Source organism: Salmo salar, chromosome 20 (genome assembly GCF_965601325.2).
Source record: "Salmo salar chromosome 20, fSalSal1, whole genome shotgun sequence".
In the NCBI taxonomy this organism is placed as follows: Eukaryota; Metazoa; Chordata; class Actinopteri; order Salmoniformes; family Salmonidae; genus Salmo; species Salmo salar.
In genome coordinates this window covers 1379915-1405341 of record NC_138310.1, presented here as the reverse complement: position 1 = coordinate 1405341, position 25427 = coordinate 1379915, and the positions used below count along the sequence as shown (strand labels likewise).

Sequence of the window (25427 nt, the reverse complement as noted above, 5' to 3'; positions counted from 1 at the left end):
TCGTCCTTTTATAACAGGTGATGCTACTGTAAGCAGAAATAAGGGATTACTATACGGTGAATCTCTCTTTCAAACAATCACCTTGTACACAGCTAAAAGCTAGCTAAAAACTGATACTGCAACCCTAAGTAACAGTAAAGATGAAAAATCCAGGCCTACTGTACATGTTACTGTTGAAAACACGTCTAGGTTGGAACTGTTGCTGTTAAAATAAAAGTAATAATTTTTATTCTTTACTGGAATAAACTTAAGCAAGATGCTTTGAGGCAAACACTCACAGTTCTGGGTTGCTCATCTACTGGTACAGCAGGAAGCAGTCTCCTGCCTGACTGAGATAGCAGTAGACGTTCTGATCCAGTTTGGCACCACATACCTATACGAGTCAGTGTTCTCAACTCTTGCATACTTAAAAAACAAGTACAGGGCCTCCTGAGTGGCGCAGCGGGGTCTGCAGCATTGCTACAGACCCAGGTTCGATCCCAGGCTGTGTCACAGCCAGCCATGACCGGGAAACGCATGAGGCAGCGCACAATTGGCCCAGCATCGTCCAGGCTAGGGGAGAGATTTCCTTGTCCAATCACACTCTAGCGACTACTTGTGGCAGGACGGACTTCAAATAGACAGCTGGACGGCGTTTCCTCCAACAATGGTGCGGCTGGCTTCCAGGTAAAGCGAGCAGTGTGTCAAGAAGCAATGCGGCTTGGCAGGGATGTGTTTCGGAGGACGCATGGCTCTCAACCCTTTGTCTCTCCCGAGTTGGGACAAGACTAACTACCAATTGGATATCATGAAATTGGGGGTGGAAAAAAATAAGTGCTTTTACCCCTTAACAAGTACAGAATCAACGCTGCATATGACATCAGGGTTGCAGTCAAATGGCAGCCAGAATAGACCTGCTTGTTTAAACCGTCAACCAGCCAAACAACTCTCATTAGGATTGCGTGTTTGTGTTTTCTGGTCTACATCCGTGTGATGTGATCAGATTATTACAGTTCATAATAAAAATTGTATTTTAATAGTCACAGTTCCAACCTATACTTTTTTAAGTAAGATGAAAAATGCTCAGGCCTACTGTACATCTGTATTGTTACTTAGGGTTGCACTCAAAAACTTAGCTTGTGTGTTCTGTTAGACGTGATCAAAGTTTATTCCTGTTCAGAATAAACATTCTTTATTGAATTTTAACAGCAACAGTTCAAACCTAGACAGATATGTAAGCGTTTTTAAAATGGGGATCAAACATGAATAGCTATTTATGAGTATTTAAATGTAATTGTTTTTAGTTGTCTATATTGCATTTGTTTTTGGCATAAGGGCAATGTAATGTACCCATATTTACGTCTAGTTTCAGGTCTTCCTGGGTCCCAGGAAACCAGAAATTCTGTTTTGGGTCCCAGGCTGAAAAAGTTTAAGAACCCCTGATTCAGAGCATCCCAACCAGCCTGAATGGGTAACACGTCTGGTGAGTATGTAGGCCATGGAAGAACTGGGACAGTTTCAGCTTCCAGGAATAGTGCACAGATCCTTGCGACATGGGGCCGTGCATTATCATGCTGAAACATGATGGTGGCGGATGAATGGCACGACAATGGGCATGAGGATTTCATCACGGTCTCTCTGTGCATTGAAATTGCCATCGATAAAATGCAATTGTGTTTGTTGGCTGTAGCTTATTCATGCCTATACCATAACCCCAACATGGGGCACTCCGTTCACATCAGAAAACTGCTCGCCCACACGATGCCATACACGTGGTCTGTTATGAGGCCGGTTTGACGTACTGCCAAATTGAAGCGATTTATGGTAGAGAAATGAACACTCGATTATCTGGCAACAGTTCTGGTGGACATTCCTGCAGTCAGCATGCCAATTGCATGCTCCCTTAACTTCTGACATCTGTGGCATTATTACAAAAATGCACATTTTACAGTGGCCTTGTGTCACCAGCACAAGGTGCATCAGTATAATGATCATGTTGTTTAATCAACTTCTTGATATGCCATGTGTCAGGTGGATGGATTATCTTGTCAGAGGAGAAATGCTCACTAACTGGAATGTAAAGAAATTTGTGCACTAAATGAGAGAAATAAGCTTTTTGTGCATATGGACATTTTATGGGATCTTTAATTTCAGCTCATGAAACACCATTGTTCAGTGTAAATAGGATGGTCAGAAATCCCTGATTTATCAGGAAGAAACCATACCTCTGGTTCATGGGAACGACATCAGTAGGTAACAATATAGCTGAAGTGTTGGAAAGTACAAAAGAGGCCCAATCAAGCACAGAGATCAATAACATGTAGAGAGTAGACTCACTTGGCCTCATTGCGCCGAATCTCCTTGTCCTTCTGCTGAATCTGGTGGTTCAGCTCAATCACACTCTGGGCCAGCTATATGAAAGCAGAGCAAGAGAGAAGAGAAAGACATTCAGTCAAAACATCCACAACTGATGGCAAGTTGGTTACAAAACAAACCCAATTATAAACAAATGGAAAGTCAAGGTCTTAAATCCAGACCTTGTTCCAAATTACCTAGTCGCAGACATTTTAAGACATATTTGAATCCAATTAAGTAGCTAACCAACAGTAGTATGCGCTTCAGATTTTGTCTGGTAAAAAAAGTCATTTGAGGAACAAGCTTACTTTGAAATCACAGCTAGCTACGTGGTTAACACGACTTATACAAATTTCACACTTTTGATCGATCATGACTCATGATCATGAGCAATCCTTTATTTTCCAGCCATCAGTCACCGGATCTTTGGGGACAGGGCTACATAAGTCTTGTCAGTTAAGGCAATGAGGCCAATGACAAAGTCAAAAACAATGGAGCCTTTGATTCTTGTCCTCTGTCCCACTCCTGCCCCATCCACAGTGATTTAGTGGAGGGTGTACACAGGCGTACGCCACATACCCACTTTTTCAGTTGCCATTGCGTATAATCACCTCATACCGGAGTATACAGTATTACTGAAACACAAGGGGCGCCATTTCAATTTTTTGACACAAACAAAGTTAGGCAACAGGGGTCTTGAGCCAAGGGGGTTGAATGTAACCAAGAAACTTGATCTTGACATCTAGCCACTTAGCTAGCAAGTTAGCAAACCAAATGCATAGCTGGAGCCCTAAGCATGATATAGTTTGACATCTTAAGATTTCTTATAGTTAATCTTACATTTATAAGCAGTGGCGTAGCACATACCCCTGCTTATAACTGGGAACTTCTGACTCAGTTGGACTGCCTCAATTATATACATTACCAGTCAAAAGTTGACACACCTACTTATTCCAGGGTTTCTCTATATTTTTACATTGTAGAATAATAGTGAAGACATCAATTATATATAATGGCGCCGGAGAGGATGGCTGCGGTTTTACGGGCTCCTAACCACCTGTGCCATTTTGTTTTGTCGCATTATTTGTAACTCATTTTCTACACAAAGTTGCTGCTACTGCTTATGACTGAAAAGAGCTTATGGACATCAGAACAGCGATTACTTACCTCGAACTGGACAAATATTTTATCTTTAACCTGTTGGGTCTAGGGGGCAGCATTTGCACGTCTGGATAAAAAAAATGTACCCGATTTAATCTGGTTACTAATCCTACCCAGTAACTAGAATATGCATATACTTATTATATATGGATAGAAAACACTAAAGTTTCCAAAACTGTTTGAATGGTGTCTGTGAGTATAACAGAACTCATTTGGCAGGCAAAACCCTGAGACATTTTCTGACAGGAAGTGGATACCTGATGTGTTGTATTGACTTTAAACCTATCCCATTGAAAAACACAGGGGTTTAGGAATATTTTGGCACTTCCTATTGCTTCCACTAGATGTCACCAGCCTTTACAAAGTGTTTTGAGTCTTCTGGAGGGAGATCTGACCGAACAAGAGCCATGGAACGATGATGTCCCATTAGACACCTGGCGCGCGAGTTCATGTTGGGTACCCTCGTTCCAATACGTTATAAAAGAGTATGCATTCGTCCACCTTGAATATTATTCATGTTCTGGTTAAAAAAGGCCCTAATGATTTATGCTATACAACGTTTGACATGTTTGAACGAACGGAAATATATTTTTTCCCCTCGTTCATGACGAGAAGTCCGGCTGGCTTACATCATGTGCTAACGAGACGGAGATTTTTGGACATAAATGAGCTTTTTTGAACAAAACTACATTCGTTATGGACCTGTGATACCTGGAAGTGACATCTGATGAAGAGAATCAAAGGTAATGGATTATTTACATAGTATTTTCGATTTTAGATCTCCCCAACATGACGTCTAGTCTGTATCGCAACGCGTATTTTTCTGGGCGCAGTGCTCAGATTATTGCAAAGTGTGATTTCCCAGTAAGGTTATTTTTAAATCTGGCAAGTTGATTGCGTTCAAGAGATGTAAATCTATAATTCTTTAAATGACAATATAATATTTTACCAATGTTTTCTAATTTTAATTATTTAATTTGTTACGCTGACTTGACTGCCGGTTATTGGAGGGAAACGATTTCCTCAACATCAATGCCATAGTAAAACGCTGTTTTTGGATATAAATATGAACTTGATAGAACTAAAAATGGATGCATTGTCTAACATAATGTCCTAGGAGTGTCATCTGATGGAGATTGTAAAAGGTTAGTGCATCATTTTAGCTGGTTTTATGGTTTTGGTGACCCTGTCTTTGACTTGACAAAACATTACACACAACTCTTGTAAATGTACTGTCCTAACATACTCTAAATTTATGCTTTCGCCGTAAAACCTTTTTGAAATCGTAAAACGTGGTTAGATTAAGATGTTTATCTTTCAAATGGTGTAAAATAGTTGTATTTTTGAAAAATTTGAATTTTGACATTTATTTGGATTCAAATTTGCCGCTCTTGAAATGCACCTGCTGTTGATGGAGTGCACCACGGGTGGCACGCTAGCGTCCCACCTAGCCCCAAGAGGTTAAAGACTAAAATGCGAACGATCTAGAACTAAAAAGACTTTCCTACCAATGAGATATTAAAAACTAATATCTTACATGTCACCGAGACGTGGCTGAACGACGACACGGATAATATAGAGCTGGCTGGCTTCTCCATGCATCAGGACTGAGCAGCTATGTCTGGTAAATCGAGGGGCGGGTTATTTGTCAATAACTGCTGGTGCTCGATGTTTAATACTGAAGAAGTCTCGAGGCATTGCTTGCCTGAGGTAGAATGCCTGAGGTAGAATACCTCATGACAATTTACCAAGAGAGTTCGCATCTATATTATTCGTAGCCATCAATTAAACACCACAAACCAATGCTAAGATCACTCAGCGAGCTGTACAAGGACATAAGCAAACAAGAAAATGCTCATCCAGAAGCAGCGCTCCTAGTGGCCGGGGACTTAAATCCGTTTTACCTCATTTCTACCAGCATGTCACGTGCAACTAGAGAGGAAAAGAGAAAGAAAAAAACTATATCTATATATAAATAAATATAAAACTCTAGAACACCTTTACCCCACACAGAGAGCTATCATTCACCCTCCATTTGACAAATCTGACCCTAATTCTATCCTCCCGATTCCTGCTTACAAGCACCAACTAAAGCAGGAGGTACCAGTGACTCGCTCAATGAGGAAGTGGTCGATAAGTGTATCGACGACATCGTCCCCACAGTGACTGTACGTAAATAACCCAACCAGAAGCTATGGATTACAGGCAACATGTGCATCGAGCTAAAGGCTACAGCTGCCGCTTTCAAGGAGCGGAATACAAATCCGGACGCTTAAAAGAAATCATGCTATGCCCTCAGACGAACTATCAAACAGGCAGGGTCAATATAGGACTAAGACTGCATCCTACTACACCAGCTCTGACACTCGTGTGATGTGGGAGGGCTTGGAAAATGTTACTGACTACAAAAGGGAAAGCCAGCCGCGAGCTGCCCAGTGACACGAGCCTACCAGACGAGCAAAAAGCCTTTTATGCTCGCGTCGAGGCAAGCAACACTGAAGCATGCATGAGAGCACCAGCTTTTCCGGACGACTGTGATCACTCTCCATAGCCAATGTGAGCAAGACCTTTAACCAGGTCAACATTCAAAGCCTGGGGGCCAGACGGATTACCGGGACGTGTACTCAAAGCATGCGCAGACCATCTGGCAAGTGTCTTCACCCACATTTTCAAACTCTCCCGGACCGAGTCTGTATTACAGACCACCATAGTCCCTGTAAAGCTGATATTTTGGTTAAAAGACTTACATGCTGACCAGACCGCATGCATCGCACAGTCTGGCCCACCCACACGCGATCAGGACACAGGTTGAAATATCAAAAAGTCTGAACCAATTATATTAATTTGGGGAAAGGTCAAAAAGCATTAAACATTTATGGCAATTTAGCTAGCTAGCTTGCTGTTGCTAGCTAATTTGTCCTGGGATATAAACATTGGTTGTTAGTTTACCTGAAATGCAAAATCCTCTACGCTGACAATTTATACAGTTTAAAAACGGTAAACCGAATTCATTTCAAGTCATCTCTCCTCCTTCAGGCTTCTTCAGACTTTATATGGCGGTTGGCAACCAACTTTAAGGTGCGTTATCACAACCGACTGGATTCTGTACCTCAGTTCTTCTTTCAATCACCCACGTAGGTATATGCTCCTAAAAACCAAATGAGATGGGAGAGGCAGGACTTGCATCGCGTTGAGTCACAAATAGAACCAAGTTCTATTTTAGCGCCTGGCTACACAGACGCTCGCGAGCAGTGTGGGTGCAATGATTGAATAACATGTAAACATTTATTCTCGCACACGTGACGCGTTCGATCTGGTCAGCATGTTAGGTCACAATATACCACATTACATCTAATACATTTGTTTAAAAAAAAAAAAAAGCATGGCCATCAGTTTTTTTTTTTTTTTATTGCGGGGGGCAAAAAATATTTTGGCTGTTAAAATAAGTGTCGTAGATTTTTTTCATGGTGGAGTGTGTTTACAGCATGAGTGGTCGTGAGCAGATGCGCTTGTTTTGAGATCAAAGCGAGAGCTGCATGTAGCCACGTGTGAACATTTTGTTAATATCCTTTGCAAGTTATTAGCCCAGTTAACGATAATTTGTAGTCAACAATAGGGGAGTGGATGCTTCCTACAACAGCACAAAATGCGTACATTTCTAAACATCTTTGAAAAGCGAGTCATGAGTGATGTATTTTGAGACAGGCTTGAATAAGCTAAGTAGCCAATAGGCAGAGGGTAGCATAAGATTAAGTCTTATTCTCTGTAATAATGTTACGGGAACAACATTTTACATTTTAGTCATTTAGCAGACGCTCTTATCCAGAGCGACTTACAGTAGTGAATGCATACATTTCATACATTTTTTTTTTTTTTCCTGTGCTGGCCCCCCGTGGGAATCGAACCCACAACCCTGTCTGAAAGTCACCTTGTCTGAAGGACGAGTGCATAAACAGGTTAATGTCAAGCCCAGCATGTTTTTTTCCAAAAGCCTCATGGAATGTAGGCATACATTGAATACCACACACTGGCTGCTGCGGCAACCATATTACCACCACACTAGAGGTCACGAGTCACGAAGGCAGTCAAATTCCATGTGAACGTTTAATCATGGTAATTACGCTTCTCCAAGCTGATGGTGATTAGTAGCCTACCAAACTTGCTAACTGCCTGGTACTCTGCACTTTATTTTCCCTCCAATCACTGACATCAATACAAATGTGTTCGAAAATCAAACACTTCATGAGAGCCTATGAGCTCATTCTGCACCACATTTCTATAGGCTATGCAATAGCGCGAGAAAAAAGGAGTGATGGCCTCTACTAAAAAGAGGATCCCATCAGCTTTCTATAGGCTAGCCCTACTATTTATTTCTCGACTTTCCTAATATTAAAGCACATTGTTAATCTTTACAACAGGAGTATAGCCTACCTGGCTGGCATGAAAATTAACCACGGGAAAAGCGTCCTCCATTCACTGCAAGCACCTAGATGACATGCATTTTTCCCTGCTGCCCCCGTTTCAAGACATGTGCATGATAATGGTCCTTTAGGAAAGTATTCAGATGCCTTGACTTCTTCTACATTGCTACGTTACAGCATTACTCTAAAACGGATTAAATAAAAAAAAGTCCTCAGCAATCTACACACAATACCCCACAATTGCAAAGCAAAAACAAATTTAGAAATGTCAGCTAATTTAGTAAAAATAAACAGAAATACCTTACATAAGTATTCAGACCCTTTCCTATGAGACTCAATTTAGCTCCGGTGCATCCTGTTTCCATTGATCATCCTTGAGATGTTTCAACATCTTGATTGGAGTCCACCTGTGGTAAATTCAATTGATTGGACATGATTTGGTAAGGCACACACCTGTCTATATAAAGGTCCCAGGGTTGATAGTGCATGTCAGAGCAAAAACCAAGCCGTAAAGCTCCGAGACAGGATTGTGTCGAGGCACAGATCTGGGAAAGGGTACCAAAATATAAAAAACATGTCTGCAGCATTGAAGGTCCCAAAGAACACAGTGGCCTCCATTCTTAAATGGAAGAAGTTGGAACCACCAAGACTCTTCCTAGAGCTGGCTGCCCGGCCAAACTGAGCAATCGGTGTAGAAGCGCCTTGGTCAGGGAGGTGACCAAGAATCCGATAGTCACTCCGACAGAGCTCCAGAATGCCTCTGTGGAGATGGGAAAACCTTCCAGAAGAACAACCATCTCTGAAGCACTCTTAGCAGTTGATGTTACTCTTCAATAACACAGACCCCAAAGCAAATCAGAGGGAGGAAAATGGGTTTATTCAAAGACAACAAATCATGCGGGGAGGTAGATGTTCATTCTCCCCTGTGCTTCTCTCCACAGAACAAAGGGACAGGATGTAGTTTTATAACCCAGCCCTAGCCTGTGATTGACCAATTAGAATTCCTTGCAATAAAACTGGGCCAAAGGCCAAATAACAAGTATCCTATTTCAGGTTCATAAACAATTTGGACCAATGAGAGCTTGCCATGTAGCTATGACTCCAGGACTGAAATTCCTCCCATGTCTCTGACCCATTGATCATTAATCCCCTATTACAGACAAACCACTATTTCCATTGATCGTTAGTACGCTTGAATTATAGTCCTCTGCGTTGTATGAATATATTTGAAGATAAATACACAACTCCACCAAATCAGGCCTTTATGGTAGAGTGACCAGACGAAAGCCGCTCCTCAGTAAAAGACACTTGACAGCCCACTTGGAGTTTGCCAAAAGGCACCTAAAGACTCTCAGACCATGAAAGATTTTCTGGTCTGATGAAACAAAAATGTAACTCTTTGGCCTGAATGCCAAGCGTCACGTCTGGAGGAAACCTGGCACAGTGAAGCATGGCGGTGGGATCAACATGCTGTGAAGATGTTTTTCAGCCGCAGGGACTGGGAGACCAGTCAGGGTCAAGGAAAAGATGAACTGAGCAAAGTACAGAGAGATCCTTGATGAAAACCTGCTCCAGAGTGCTCAGAACCTTAGACTGAGGCGAAGGTTCACCTTCCAACAGGACAACGACCCTAAGCACACAGCCATGACAACGCAGGAGTGGCTTCGGGACAAGTCTCTAAGTCCTTGAGTGGCCCAGCCAGAGCTCGGACATGAACCCGATCGAACATCTCTGAAGAGACCTGAAAATAGATGTGCAGTGATGCTCCACATCCAACCTGACAGAGCTTGAGGATCTGCAGATAACAGTGGGAGAAACTCCCAAAATACAGGTGTGACAAGACTGTAGCGTCATACCCAGGACTCAAGGGTGTAATCACTGCCAAAGGTGATTCAACAAAGTACCGAGTCTGAATATTTATGTAAAATGTGATATTTCAGGTCTAAAAATCTGTTTTTACCTTGTCATTATGGGGTAGTGTGTGTAGATTGATGAGGGGGAAAAAAACAATTTAATCCATTCTAGAATAAGGCTGTAACAAAATTTGGAAAAAGGGATCTGAATACTTTCCAAATGCACATTTTTAAATTTGGGGTCTGCTTGATTTTTACATTTTTTTTCATGGAGATTCTGAACTACCATGATTTACGTTGGCCTTAGTTGGTGATGATCCCTTTTACTAGATTTATGACATATTTTAGCCTCTCCCTAATCTTAACACCCACCGCCTCATCGTTGGCTGGGACCTCCGGGAAGGCAAAAGCTCTTTCTACATTCATGACACAAATGGGTTGTGTTGATCCATGGTGCTTTCACCACCCGGTCACATTGTACTTCTACTTTTTCATGTTGATCAAGCCTACTCGTGCACAGACTACTTTTTAGATAGAACCTTTCTCCCCTCAGTTAAGACTACAGAATATTCAACTATAGTAATTTCAGACCATTCCCCCCACATTATGCCTAAACTCTTACTCCGAACACAAGAAAATTGTAGATAACAGGACCATATTGTCTAACCAAGAATTCTGTGACTTTATTTCAACCAACAGGTGTATTCATGACGACACCTCTCCCTCTCTTCTTTGGGAGAGTTCCAAAGGTGTATTACGGGGAAAGAATTTCTTACAATACTCATTATGGTGAAACAAAGAACAGAAACTTCAAGAACTACTGGACTCAATCCTGGCAATAGACCTCCAATATACAACTTCACCATTCCCTGAATTATACGCAGAGAGGCTAACACTTCAAACTCAATTTAACCTGCTTTCCACTGAAAGCAGAGTTTCTGTTGCAACAAACAAAGGGGACGTACTTCGAATATGGTGACAAGGCCAGCCGCCTTTTGGCACACCAACTTAAAACGCTTAAAATCTCATCTTATTTCTCAGGTATATGACTCTTCCTATAATATTACAAGTGATCCCTCATTAATATAACTTCTGTCATTTTATTCCAACATCCACAAATCCGAACCACCATCAGATAATACAGCTATGGACAACTTTTTAGATATTCCATCCATTGATATCTAAGTTATGGACATCAGTAAAGTTCTGGATAACCCTCGGCATCTAGATGAGATAAAAGGGTCTAAAGTTAACGCAAAGTGGCAAGGCCGCAGGCCCTGATGGCTTGCCCTTCCATTTTTTTTTATTTTTTTATTATCCGATCAACTTGCCCCATTACTATTAGATATGTTCACCCACTCAATAGCACAGGGCTCTCTCTCCCCTCCGATGCCAATTCAAGCCTCTATCTCACTAATACTCAAGGTAAAGATCTAGTGGAATGTGGTGGATATCGGCTCATTTCACATTTGATTGCGGATGTTAAACTATTAGCTAAGGTTCTAGCATGCCGGTTGGAACCCTGCCTTCAGGATGTCATTCATATGTGATGATCAAACGGGTTTCATCAAAGGCCCACAACTGTTTTCCAATGTACACCGTCTTTTGAACATTATACTCTCTCCCCATACCCCAAAATCATTGTTTCTCTTGATGCGGAGAAGGCTTTCAACCGGGTGGAGTGGGATTATTAATTTAAGATTTCGGGAAGATTTGGGGTCCAATTTCATCTCATAGATACATCTGCTCTATTCTACTCCTACGGCTAGCGTACACACTGACTCAACATTGAAAATAATTCCCTCTCCAGAGGGACCTGTCAAGGGTGCCTTATGTCCCCGCTCCTGTTTGCACTTGCGATAGAACCGCTTTCCTTGGCCTTAAAATCCTCATCATTCACTGGAATCCACCAAGCTAATGAAGAAAAAAAGTGTCACTGTATGCAGATAATCTACCATTATAAATCACTAACCCTGTGAACTCTGTCAATAACATACAGCATATATTAAACACACTTGGATCACTCTGGTTACAAAATGAACGTTTTCGATCCACCCCGCTGCCAAGCAAATTCCCCCTGGAGCACTGCCTTTGTCGCCCTCTGGTTTTTCCTATTTAGGTGTGAATACAACACATTCTCTGGCTATCCTCCATAAAACGGACTTTGCAAGTCCAGTCACACAAGTTAAAGCAGACTCTGGATTCTGCCAGCTAAGGAGAGAGGCAATCTGTTAAAATTAGCATTTTACCTAGGTTTCTATACCTTTTTCAATGTCTTCCAATCATTCTGCCAAAATTATTTTATACCAAGATGGATAGGTTGTCATTTTATCTGGTCAGGCAAATCACCTAGGATACATAGAGCAATACTTCAAATAATTTACTGCTTTACTTTTGGGCAGCCAATACACAAAATTATTGTCTGGTGTAATGCTCCAAGTACCAACTGGCGCTCACTAGAAGCACACTCCTGCCAATTATCCTCCCTTTCTGCCCTTACTTGTGCCCCACTGTCCTTGTTTCCTTGAAATTATACTGGAAACCCCATTGTCCTCTCTACTTTTAAGATCTGGAGACAATTGTGTCAACATTTTAGACTTTCTGCCCCTTCTCTTCTAAGCCCTATTTGTAACAGAGACCTCTTTTTATCCTCCAAACTCGACCAGGTTTGTTTTGTGGCGAGAGAGAGGTTTGGTATGTTTAAAAAAAACACGAGCAAAGGAAATTGGACCGGTGGGAATCTGTCCTTTGATCTGATGAATCCAAATGTTAGATTTTTGGTTCCAACCGCCGTGTCTTTGAGACGCAGAGTAGGCGAACAGATGATCTCTGCATGTGTAGTTCCCACCGTGAAGCATGGAGGTGATGTGATGGTGATGGGGTGCTTTGCTACTGACACGGTCAGTGATTTATTTAGAATTCAAGGCAAACTTAACCAGCATGGCTACCACAGCATTCTGCAGCGATACCCCCTCCCATCTGGTTTGGGCTTAGTGGGACTATCATTAGTTTTCCAACAGGACAATGACCCAACACACCTCCAGGCTGTGTAAGGGCTATTTGACCAAGGAGAGTGATGGAGTGCTGCATCAGATGACCTGGCCTTCACAATCCCCTGACCTCAACCCAATTGAGATGGTTTGGGATAAGTTGGACCGCAGAGTGAAGGAAAAGCAGCCAACAAGTGCTCAGCATATATGCAGGATGTTTCACATCTAGACGTGATTGGGAGTCCCACAGGGCAGCAAGTGCCTATGGGCAGTCTTTGTAAATAAGAATGTTCTTAGCGGACTTGCCTAGTTAAGTGAAGGTAAAATAAAATGAGCAAACTCCTTCAAGACTGTTGGAAAAGCAGCCAGATGAAGCTGGTTGAGAAAATGCCAAGAGTGTGCAAAGTCATAAAGGCAAAGGGTGGCTACTCTGAATATCAATTATATTTAGATTTGTTTAACACTGATTACATGTGTTATGTCATAGTTATAATCTTCACTATTATTCTACAAAATAGTTTAAAAAAGATAACCCCTTGAATGAGTAGGTGTCCAAACTTTTGACTGGTAATGTATGTACATTTATATATTATATGTATGTTGCTTTTGTCGTTAAGGTGTTTCAACAAGTATATATAAGAGATGTATCTGTTCAATTTGTATTTCTTTTCATGTCCCAAAAAATATATAAAAATGTGAATTTGGCAGTATGTCCAACTGGCCTCACAACCGCAGATCACGTGTAACCATGCCTGCCCAGGACCTCCACATCTGGCACAAACAAAGAATTTCTGCACAAACTGTCAGAAACCGTCTCAGGGAAGATCTGAGTGATCGTCGTCCTCACCAGGGTCTGGACCTGTCTGCAGGTCGGTGTCGTAACCAACATCAGTGTGCAAATGCTCACCGTCGCTGGCAAAGTGTGCTCTTCAAAGATGAATCCCGGTTTTAACTGTACCAGCCAGGTGGCAGACAGGAAGTACGGCATCGTGTGGGCAAGCGGTTTGCTGACGTCAGCGAGTACCCCATGGTGGCGGTGGGGTTATGGTATTTGCAGGCATTAGCTACGAACAACGAACACAATTGCATTTTATCGATGGCAATTTGAATGCAGCGATCTCGTGACAAGATCTGAGGCCCATTGTCGTGCCATTCATCCGCCACCATCACCATGTTTCAGCACGATAATGCACAGACCCACGTCGCAACGATCTCTACACAATTCCTGGAAGCTGAAAATGTCTGAGTTCTTCCATGGCCTGCATACTCACCTGATGTCACCCACAGAGCATGTTTGGGATGATCTGGAGCAACATGTACACCAGCGTGTTCCAGATCCTGCCAATACCCTGAAACTTCGCACAGCCTTTGAAGAGGAGTGGTACAACATTCCACAATCAACAGCCTGATCAACTCTATGCGAAGAAGATGTGTCACGCTGCATGAAGCAAATTGTGGTCACTCCAGATAGTGGTTTTCTATTTTCTTAAACAATCTGTATTCCCAGTCATGTGAAATCCATAGATTAGGGCCTAATGAATTTAATTCAATTGACTGAATTCCATAATGAACTTTAACTAAGTAAAATCTTTGAAATTGTTGATTATTGAGTTTATATTTTTGCTCTGTGTATGAAGTGGTTTGTTAATTTAAACCGGTTCTATTTTTGCCTCAAAACAAGGCCAGTTGGTTTTGAGAGGAAATGAGGAAGCAAGGATTTGGCATCTAGTAACATTTTCAGACACAGCCAAGGGGTAACCAACCCTCATTCTGGAGATCTACCCTCCAGATTTCGCCCCAACCCTAATCTAGCACACCCAATTCTACTAATTAGCTGCTCCCCAGAACCTCAATAAGCTGAGTCAACTGTGCCAGTTTAGGGTCGGCGCGAAAGCCAACAGTGTAGTTCTCCAGAGGAAGATTTGGGCTGGACGTTGGACGGGCAGGAACAATAAACACGCTAACCTCGCCCCGTTTCTTATGAAGCTCTGTCAGCTCCTCCTGGTGCCTGATTCGCATCTGGGCCATCTCCTGCTGTAGGTTGTCGCTGCGACTCGAGTCCGCCCCCGGGCTGAGGAACCAAACACAAATGGTTAGATAAGGTCACAAGCAAGGTTAGTGCTATCCGGGAACCTTGGGAAATCCCTACCCTAAACCAACCATAACCCTTACCTAACCGTGTCAATGAGGCGACTAAGATTTGAACGTCCCAAGGATCCCATTTAGACTTTCTCACAAGCAAGGAATTTCTGGACCACCATCCCCTCCAATGCAAACAACGGTTCATATAACACCAATGCCCACTTCTAAATTAACCTTTATCCCCTAGGCACTCGAGTAGATCTGAAAGGACGGGAGTGGATAGGTATAAGCAATATGGTAGTAGCTTGACTTCGCAACACACACAAACAAGTTCAAAGGTCAAATCCTGGTGAGGCCTACCTGCCATCATGTCTGTTCTGAAAGTCATATTTGTCCGACTGGTATCTCTCTGAAAGAACAGCCTGTAGATCGGACTTCTCCAAGAGACGGTTATCTGAGACAAACACAAAAAGGTACTTTAAAAACACACTTTCTGGGATAACTGCACAGGCAGCAGAACTAAAAACCAGTCAATCAATAGCATCTTGAGCACTGAGACATGGTATGTGGCTCTAACATTGGTGGATGATCTCCTCGAAGGCCTGCCTCTGCACACGGTCCCTCTGCTTCAGCTGCTCTCCGACGTGCCTCTTCCATGAGCACTCCACACGACGTTCTGCCATCACCACCTGCACACACACACCAAGAAGTTAATACATCGTCACACTCTGTCTCGTGAACCCATTTCAAGAGAAATTACTGGCAAAAGCATCTAAGCACACCACGGCTTCCAATATTAAGTAATAATATATCAAGTGAAGCTAAGTCTAATAAGAATAAATGGGCAAGGCAAGTACAGCTGCTTCATCCTTGATTGAATAAATTCATGTTCCATTTGATTCTGAAATCTTTCAAAATGCCATACATGCTAACCAAACCACTCACACGCATTTTGATTTCATACCCCCACACCAGACACGATCAGGACATGCATGTTGAAATATCAAAACAAACTGAATTATATTAATTTGGGGACAGGTCAAAAAGCATTAAATATTTATGGCAATTTAGTTAACTAGCTTGCTGTTGCTAGCTAATTTGTCCTGGGATATAAACATTGGGTTGTTATTTTACCTGAAATGCACAAGGTCCTCAATTCCGACAATTAATCCACAGATAAAACAGTAAACCGATTTCGTTTCTCGTCATCTCTCCTCCTTCAGGCTTATTTTGGACTTAATACGGCGGTTGGCAAACAACTAAAGCATAACTACAACCTACAAACACCATGGGACCACGCAGCAGTCATACCGCTCAGGAAGGAGATGCTTTGTCTCCTAGAGATGAACGTACTTGTGTGAAAAGTGCAAATCAATCCCAGAACAGCAAAATGACCTTGTGAAGATGGAGGAAACAGGTACAAAAGCATCTATATCCACAGTAAAACGAGTCCTATATCGACATAACCTGAAAGGCCGCTCAGCAAGGAAGAAGCCACTGCCCCAAAACCACCATTAAAAAGCCAGACTACGGTTTGCAACTGCACATGGGGACAAAGATCGTACTTTTTGGAGAAATGTCCTCTGGTCGGATGAAACAAAAATAGAACCGTTTGGCCATAATGACCATCGATATGTTTGGAGGTAAAAGGGGGAGGCTTGCAAGCCAAAGAACCCCATCCCAACCGTGAAGCACAGGGGTAGCAGCATCATGTTGTGGGGGTGCTTTGCTGCAGGAGGGACTGGTGCACTTCACAAAATAGATGGCATCATGAGGCAGGAAAATTATGTAGATATATTGAAGCAACATCAAGACATCAGTCAGGAAGTTAAAGGTTGGTTGTAAATGGGTCTTCCAAATGGACAATGACCAAGCATACTTCCAAACTTCCACTGGGAATGTGATAAAATAAATAAAAGCAGAAATCTCTACTATTATTTGGACATTTCACATTCTTAAAGGGGTGATCCTAACTGACCTAAGAAAGGGAATTTTTACTAGGATTAAATGTCAGGAATTGTGAAAAACTGAGTATAAATGTAATTGGCCAAGATGCATGTAAACTTCCGACTTCAACTGCATCTGCCCTCTCAATGTCTAGAAAGGTCCCACCTGATCTCGCCTCCCATCTTTGAGGACATGCATTTCTAATGTTAGAGCGGTCACTTGACCATCTTGACAATAGAGTAGATCATATTTGCTATAGCTAGCTATATTACCACGGTCAAAGGTTGAATTCAAAGCCTGTATCTCTCATAACCAAACTGCTTTGGTTGGAAGGCACGATAGAAAAACACAGTTGTCACATGCTTCGTAAACAACGGGTGTAGACTAACATAGAAATGGTAACTTACGGGTCCTTGTCCAACAGTTAAAAAAATAAAATAAAATAAAATAAATTGGCAGCAGCAGGCTGGTAAGTATTCATTCAAACAGCACTTTACTGCATTTGCCAGCAGCACTTAGCTATGCTTGAAGCACAGTGCTGTTTATGACTTCAAGCCTATCAACTCCCAGGATTAGGCTGGCAATACTGAAGTGCCTTTAAACATCCAATAGTCAAAAGTATATGAAATACAAATGGTAGAGAGAGAAACAGTCCTATAATAACTACAACCTAAAACTTCTTAACTGGGAATATTTACATTTTACTTTTTTTTTTTTTTTGTCATTTTAGCAGACGCTCTTATCCAGAGCGACTTACAGTAGTGAATGCATACATTTCATACAATTTCATACATTTTTTCTTTCTATTGAAGACTCACGTTAAAAGGAACCACCAGCTTTCATATGTTCTCATGTTCTGAGCAAGGAACTTATAGTTCGCTTTTTACATGGCACATATTGCACTTTTATTTTCTCCTCCAACACCGTGTTTTTGTATTATTTAAACCACATTTTACATGTTTCATTATTTATTTGAGACTAAATTGATTTTTATTCATGTATTATATTAAGTTAGAATAAGTGTTCATTGTTCATTCAGTATTGTTGTAATTGTCATCATTGCATATATATAAAAAGATATTGGCTGATTAATCTGTATCTGCTTTTTTTTGGTCCTCCAACAAAATCGGTATCGGTGTTGAAAAATCATAATCGGTCAACCTCTAGTAACAACACCTGCAAAGGATCGGTACAAAGTCGCTGGACCAGACAGGACTGGCAAAAAGTGCTCTTCACTGACGAGTCACGGTTTTGTCTCAGCAGGGGTGATGGTTGGATTCACGTTTATCGTCGAAGGAATGAGCGTTACACCGAGGTCTGTACTCTGGAGCGGGATCGATTTGGAGGTGGCGGGTCCGTCATGGTCTGGGGTGGTGTGTCATAGCATCATCAGACTGCCTGCAATGACAACAAGCTCAGTCTCAACGCTGTGCGTTACAGGGAAGACATCCTCCTCCCTCATGTGGTACCCTCTTCCTGCAGGCTCATCCTGACATGACCCTCCAGCATGACAATGCCACCAGCCATACTGCTCGTTCTGTGCATGACTTCCTGCAAGACAGGAATGTCAGTGTTCTGCCATGGCCATCGAAGAGCCCGGATCTCAATCCCCTTGAGCACGTCTGGGACCTGTCAGATCGGAGGGCGAGAGCCATTCCCCCCAGGAATGTCCATGAACTTGCAGGTGCCTTGGTGGAAGAGTGGGGTAACATCTCACAGCAAGAACTGGCAAATGTGGTGCAGTCCATCAAGAGGAGATGCACTGCAGTACTTAATGCAGCTGGTGGCCACACCAGATACTGACTTACTTTTGACCCCCCCCCCCCTTTGTTCAGGGACACATTATTCAATTTCTGTTAGTCACATATCTATTGAACTTGTTCAGTTTATGTCTCAGTTGTTGTATCATATGTTCATGCAAATATTTGTATGTGTTAAGTTTGCTGAAAATAAACAGTTGACAGTGAGAGGACGTTTCTTTTTTTGCTGAGTTTAGGTAGGGGTAAAGTGACTAAGCAACAGCATAGATAAGACAGTAGCAGCAGCGTGTGTGAAAGTGTGAGGCATCAGTATGCATGTATGTGGGCTCATGTAGTGTGTGTGGTTGGGTGTCAGTATGTGCGAGTGTGTGGGTAGAGTCCAGTGTGTGTGCAGAGTAGGTAAAATAGTGCAAAAAAAATGGGTAAATGCAGGCAGTCCGGGTAGCCATTTGATTCGCTATTTAGCAGTCTTGTTTAGCAGTCGCAAGGCTTTGGGGTAGAAGCTGTTAGGGTACTGTTGGTTCCAATTGCCATGAGGTAGCAGAGAGAACAGTCTATGGCTTGGGTGACTTGAGTCTGGAAAAAAAATGTTGGGCCTTCCTCTAACACAGCCTGGTAAATTAGAGGTCCTGGATGGCAGGGAGCTCGGCTTGCTAAATCATTTGCCAGAGCAGTAACATCGTCATGTGGTGTTGGTGAAAGGCATAGCCTTCCGATTAGTACTTGCTTGCGCAGTCATGCACAATCATAAACAGCTAATTAACCTGTCAACTTTGAAGATTATGGTAGCCCGCTCTGGTCTAGCTAGGATATTGTTAGCAAGCTAACGTTAACTAGCTAAAATTACGCCACAAATGCCTCCTACATTAACTAGCTATTAGCCAGCTAGTTAAATATATGTAACGTTAGTTTATGTAGCTAATGTTTGCTAGCTAACGATACATATGTATAGTTTTAATTTTACAAAAGTTGTACGTTTCGTCTATAGCACGACAAGCTAGCTAGCAGTCTATCTGCTAACGATAGCTAGCTTGCAAGCTATGTAGCTATGTTTTCAAACACGCAGTCATTAGCTAGCGTGATAGATAGCATCAAGAGGAATGGAAAATGTTAACTTACGTTCGCTAGCTAGCGTAGGTAGTTCCACATCCACTCAGATCATGACATTTAGTAGTTTTCAGCTGCTTACTTGTGCTAAATTGGCGTTAGTTGATGTTTTGAAAAAAGTTTTCCTATTTAAACGACATAGCTAGCTTGTGATACCTAACAGCCAGCTAGCAAACGGTAGCGAATTAAGACAGTCGACATTCATCAGCCGAGACGAGAGCCAAAACTATTTATAAAATAAGCAGAAAATCATCTCGGATTGCACATTTTAGTCACAGATAAACCAGGTGTAGGTACTACTTCTTCTTCTGTGGGTTTTATGACGTACTACATCACAAAAATATGTATTGGCGCCACCAACTGGACGGGTTTAAAAAAAGAAAGGGGAAAAAATCGAATCCATACGTGATAGAGAAACGAACTTAATCCACCCAAATAAAAATTGTAAATTGACCAAAACAAAACTCCCAATTCTTCCTTCTTTCAAATCTCCATATCTCCCTTCTCGGGCTGTAGGGCCTGAGAGGGTGGTACGGCTTGTGACAATATTCCATATAACTCCCCCCCCCCCCCAAATAAATAATCTTAACATTTAAAACTATATAAATATAAAAACATATGCAAAAATAAGACTCATAAATATAAAAAATAAGTAACAAAGACAAATAGAAACAAATTTGTGTTGATTTGGTACTCGAGCATCAATACATTACCCATCCCCCAACACTGTCAACCAAGAGTCAAGACTAAACCAATTCACCTTGACTGGTTTTATATTTTTCCTAACGATTCCGCACAAACCAGAAAAAAATACAACAATATGTCTGTGAAACTATGAATGAATTGTGGTTTATTTGGTAGCATTTCGTAGTGTGACTGATTTTACTAATTGCATTAGTACTGTACAAAGTTAGAGGTGCGCTATTTGATAGATTCCCCCGCTCCCCCTACCTCGGGCTTCCAGTGGGGAGACCTCTTCCAGTGGGGAGACCTCTTGTACTTCTGAGTGGGAGACCTTCCCAGGCAGTAGCCTGTCTAGCTCACAAAATAGAATCAGGGCACCCACTCTGACAAGGTTAATTGACCCACAGTCCCACATGGTGACATGATATCATTGACGTGACGTGCAAAAGAGCGATAGAAAACCAATCACGCAAATGTCACCATTCCGAAATGTTTTGTGCGGGCGCCCCGTGCCACCCCCGGCAAGTTGCCGCCCTGGGCGGCTGCCCATGTTGCCTCTACCTAAAATCCACCACTGCCTGCAGCCTGCAATGAAGGCCTATCCACCACCATGGACATATCAGGAGCAACATTCAACCCTTTTAACAGCTGCGGCATATGAAATGCTCTGGACAACCTTAACTTTGGCCACATAATTTTCTTTCAACCTTGTCGGGCATTCAAAAGACGTGGCTTCATGGTCCCCACCACAATTGCAACATGTTACATTTTCATAAATTTTATAACACATGATATTTACATTTTAGTCATTTAGCAGACGCTCTTATCCAGAGCAACTTACTGTAGTGAATACATTCATTTCATTTCATGCATTTAAAAAAAATAATAATATTGTACTGGCCCCCCGTGGGAATCGAACCCACAACCCTGGCGTTGCACACACCATGCTGGCGTTGCAAACACCATGCTCTACCAACTGAGCCACAGGGAAGCTATGATATGATTCTTTCCACAACTTGGGCATCTCAGTTTCTTCCTTCTGCAAACACTTGAAACATGACCAAAAGCTTTACAATGATCACACTGCATTAATCTTTGGATAAATTACATTTACATTTAAGTCATTTAGCAGACGCTCTTATCCAGAGCGACTTACAAATTGGTGCATTCACCTTATAATATCCTGTGGAACAACCACTTTACAATAGTGCATCTAAATCTGACTCTGTAGTTGATATACCCCAACTGCACTTGAGTAGGGAGAGACTCCATTTCAAAAAACTAAACAGATAAACTCTTCACTTTTTCATCATTCACCACACGATTCATCCAACGTGCATCAATCACTCCCGGAATGAATATTTTTCATTTCTTCAACATTGACTTCCCACGAGACGCCAGATATTAACCCCTTGAGGGGTGACCGAAAAGACACATACGATACGTCAAACTTATCAAATCGATTCTTCAAGATTGGTATTTCAATCAGCTGCTTCTCATTAACAAACCATGCTCCTACAAGATACGAAGGGACATTTTCAGCACTGTGCTCCATTTTCCATTCTTTTGGACAATACTCCAATTCTCCTTGATTCTAGTGTCCTTAGATTCACAATCCACTTCAGTGTCCGCTTCTGCCATCTTTTCCACAATGTACCAATGCTCCTTGGTAGGTACTCTAGCTGCATCCCGGACTAGTCTCGGAGAAGTGGGTGTGTCAAAAGGGGTGGGTGTATCAATAGCGCACTGGTTAGAAGCTCTTGATTGAACGGTGTTGTCTATGCCAATAAAAGTGTTCCCATTGGTCAATTCTAGAAGTAGCTAATACAATATACACTGCTCAAAAAAATAAAGGGAACACTTAAACAACACATCCTAGATCTGAATGAAATAAATAATCGTATTAAATACTTTTTTCTTTACATAGTTGAATGTGCTGACAACAAAATCACAGAAAAATAATCAATGGAAATCCAATTTATCAACCCATGGAGGTCTGGATTTGAAGTCACACTCAAAATTAAAGTGGAAATCCACACTACAGGCTGATCCAACTTTAATGTAATGTCCTTAAAAGAAGTCAAAATGAGGCTCAGTAGTGTGTGTGGCCTCCACGTGCCTGTATGTCCTCCCTACAATGCCTGGGCATGCTCCTGATGATGTGGCGGATGGTCTCCTGAGGGATCTCCTCCCAGACCTGGACTAAAGCATCCGCCAACTCCTGGACAGTCTGTGGTGCAACGTGGCGTTGGTGGATGGAGCGAGACATGATGTCCCAGATGTGCTCAATTGGATTCAGGTCTGGGGAACGGGCGGGCCAGTCCATAGCATCAATGCCTTCCTCTTGCAGGAACTGCTGACACACTCCAGCCACATGAGGTTTAGCATTGTCTTGCATTAGGAGGAACCCAGGGCCCCCCGCACCAGCAAATGGTCTCACAAGGGGTCTGAGGATCTCATCTCGGTACCTAATGGCAGTCAGGCTACCTCTGGCGAGCACATGGAGGGCTGTGCGGCCCCGCAAAGAAATGCCACCCCACACCATGACTGACCCACCGCCAAACCGGTCATGCTGGAGGATGTTGCAGGCAGCAGAACGTTCTCCACGGCGTCTCCAGACTCTGTCACGTCTGTCACATGTGCTCAGTGTGAACCTGCTTCATCTGTGAAGAGCACAGGGCGCCAGTGGCGAATTTGCCAATCTTGGTGTTCTCTGGCAAATGCCAAACGTCCTGCACGGTGTTGGGCTGTAAGCACAACCCCCACCTGTGGACGTCGGGCCCTCATACCACCCTCATGGAGTCTGTTTCTGACCGTTTGAGCAGACACATGCACATTTGTGGCCTGCTGGAGGTCATTTTGCAGGGCTCTGGCAGTGCTCCTCCTGCTCCTCCTTGCACAAAGGCGGAGGTAGCGGTACTGCTGCTGGGTTGTTGCCCTCCTACGGCCTCCTCCACGTCTCCTGATGTACTAGCCTGTCTCCTGGTAGCGCCTCCATGCTCTGGACACTACGCTGAAAGACACAGCAAACCTTCTTGCCACAGCTCGCATTGATATGCCATCCTGGATGAGCTGCACTACCTGAGCCACTTGTGCTACCACTAGAGTGAAAGCACCGCCAGCATTCAAAAGTGACCAAAACATCAGCCAGGAAGCATAAGAACTGAGAAGTGGTCTGTGGTCACCACCTGCCGAACCACTCCTTTATTGGGGGTGTCTTGCTAATTGCCTATAATTTCCACCCGTTGTCTATTCCATTTGCACAACAGCATGTGAAATTTATTGTCAATCAGTGTTGCTTCCTAAGTGGACAGTTTGATTTCACAGAAGTGTGATTGACTTGGAGTTACATTGTGTTGTTTAAGTGTTCCCTTTATTTTTTGAGCAGTATATATACAAAAGTATGTGAACACCCCTTCAAATGAATGGATTCGGCTATATAAACCACACCCGTTGCTGACAGGTGTATAAAATCGAGCACACAGCTATACAATCACCATAGACAAACATTGACAGTAGAATGGCCTTATTGAAGAGCTCAGAGACTTTCAACATGGCATCGTCATAGGAGGCCACCTTTCCAACAAGTCAGTTTGTCAAGTTTATGCACTGCTAGAGCTGCCCCAGTCAAATGTAAGTGCTGTTATTGCAAAGTGGAAATGCGTCGGAGCAACAATGGCTTAGCCGCGAAGTGGTAGGTCACACAAGCTCAAAGAACAGGACCGCCAAGTGCTGAAACCGAGTACTAAACTGCCTCTGGAAGCAACATCAGCACAATAACTGTTTCTTGCGAGCTTCATTAAATAGGTTTCCATGGCCAAGCAGCCGCACACAAGCCTAAGATCGCCATGCGCAATGCCAAGCGTCAGTTGGAGTGGTGTAAAGCTTGCAGCCATTGGACTCTGGAGCAGTCATAACGTGTTCTCTGGAGTGATGAATCACGTTTCACCATCTGGCAGTCCAACAGATGAATCTGGATTTGGCAGATGCCTGGAGAATGCTACCTGCCCCAATGCATAGTGCCAATTGTAAAGTTTGGTGGAGGAGGAATAATGGTCTGGGGCTGTTTTTCATGGTTCAGGCTAGGGCCCTTAGTTCCAGTGAAGGGACATCTTAACACTAAAGCATAAAACATGTAAAATAAAGTTATACTTTTGAATCATCTGTCCATAGAACATTCTTCTGGGTGCTTTTTGGCAAACTTGAGTCAACATTTTGGACAACATGGGTCACATTATGCCTGGCGAAAACTAAACCTTGCATTCCACAGTAAGAACCTCATACCAACGGTTGTATCCCAAAAGGTAATTCAAGAAATAGTGAAATAGACTAGAGACAGGTGTCCCTCATTCAGGGGCAACGCTCTCTGTCCTTCTCGTGGCCCGAATCACACAGGACTATTAATTAATGATAAACTTCTTCCTATGTATCAGCGCTACATTTAAATCTCACCCAATGTCTCTAGCCTTTCTAGTGAGGGTGATCAGGCCTCACCAGAAAGTCAGAACAGAGGTCAGAGGTCATTCAACCCCATTAAGAGAGTGTTTCTTTCCCCTTTATTTTCCTGTACCTCAGACTCATTATTTAAAGACATTTCAAACATTTTGTGTACCAGGTTTACATTGGGTTTTTCAGTACATTTCTGATCAAAATACTTTACATGTGTGCAAGCAAAACTCGCACAATAGATACTTCATAAAATGTTATTTGTGTGCCCTTTAAGGTGCATCCTTTCTAACCCATGAACAAAAAACACTAAAACCAAATAAAAAGACCCCACACAATAAATCAAGCACAGTATTAACATCACTAATAAATATTCATAACAGGTGGGTTGTGTGTAGGTGCTGTCGTGTGTGGTAAAATGTAGGGTAAAAACAAACAAAATGGCCTGGCCTTACTTAATTTTGGAGCTCCCTTAACAGCCGGATCTGGGTACCTTTATACTGTTCCTGCCTCAGGACGCCTTTGAAAGGGAGAGATACAGAATCATTGGTAAACGTATCAGAAAATTTGGTAGTGGACATTCCATCAGTCCTGGAATAAATAAAATAAACATGTACTTAGTTTTCTTCATTTTAATCAGTC

General features: G+C 42.5%; 1 protein-coding gene across 2 annotated transcripts in view; it reads right to left on the bottom strand.

Annotated features, from left to right (window-relative positions):
• atg16l1 (autophagy related 16 like 1) overlaps positions 1-19977 on the bottom strand; it is a 64193-nt gene extending 44216 nt beyond the window's left edge. For both annotated transcript variants that reach the window (XM_014159976.3, XM_014159977.3), the window contains exons 1-5: positions 19668-19977; positions 15419-15530; positions 15202-15295; positions 14725-14830; positions 2317-2390 (exon numbers count right to left, since the gene is read on the bottom strand). In XM_014159976.3, the coding sequence (XP_014015451.1) occupies positions 2317-2390; positions 14725-14830; positions 15202-15295; positions 15419-15524 (380 nt within the window). In that variant the 5' untranslated portion in view covers positions 15525-15530; positions 19668-19977. The remainder of the gene's footprint in view (positions 1-2316; positions 2391-14724; positions 14831-15201; positions 15296-15418; positions 15531-19667) is intronic.
• Positions 19978-25427: the final 5450 nt, after the last annotated feature.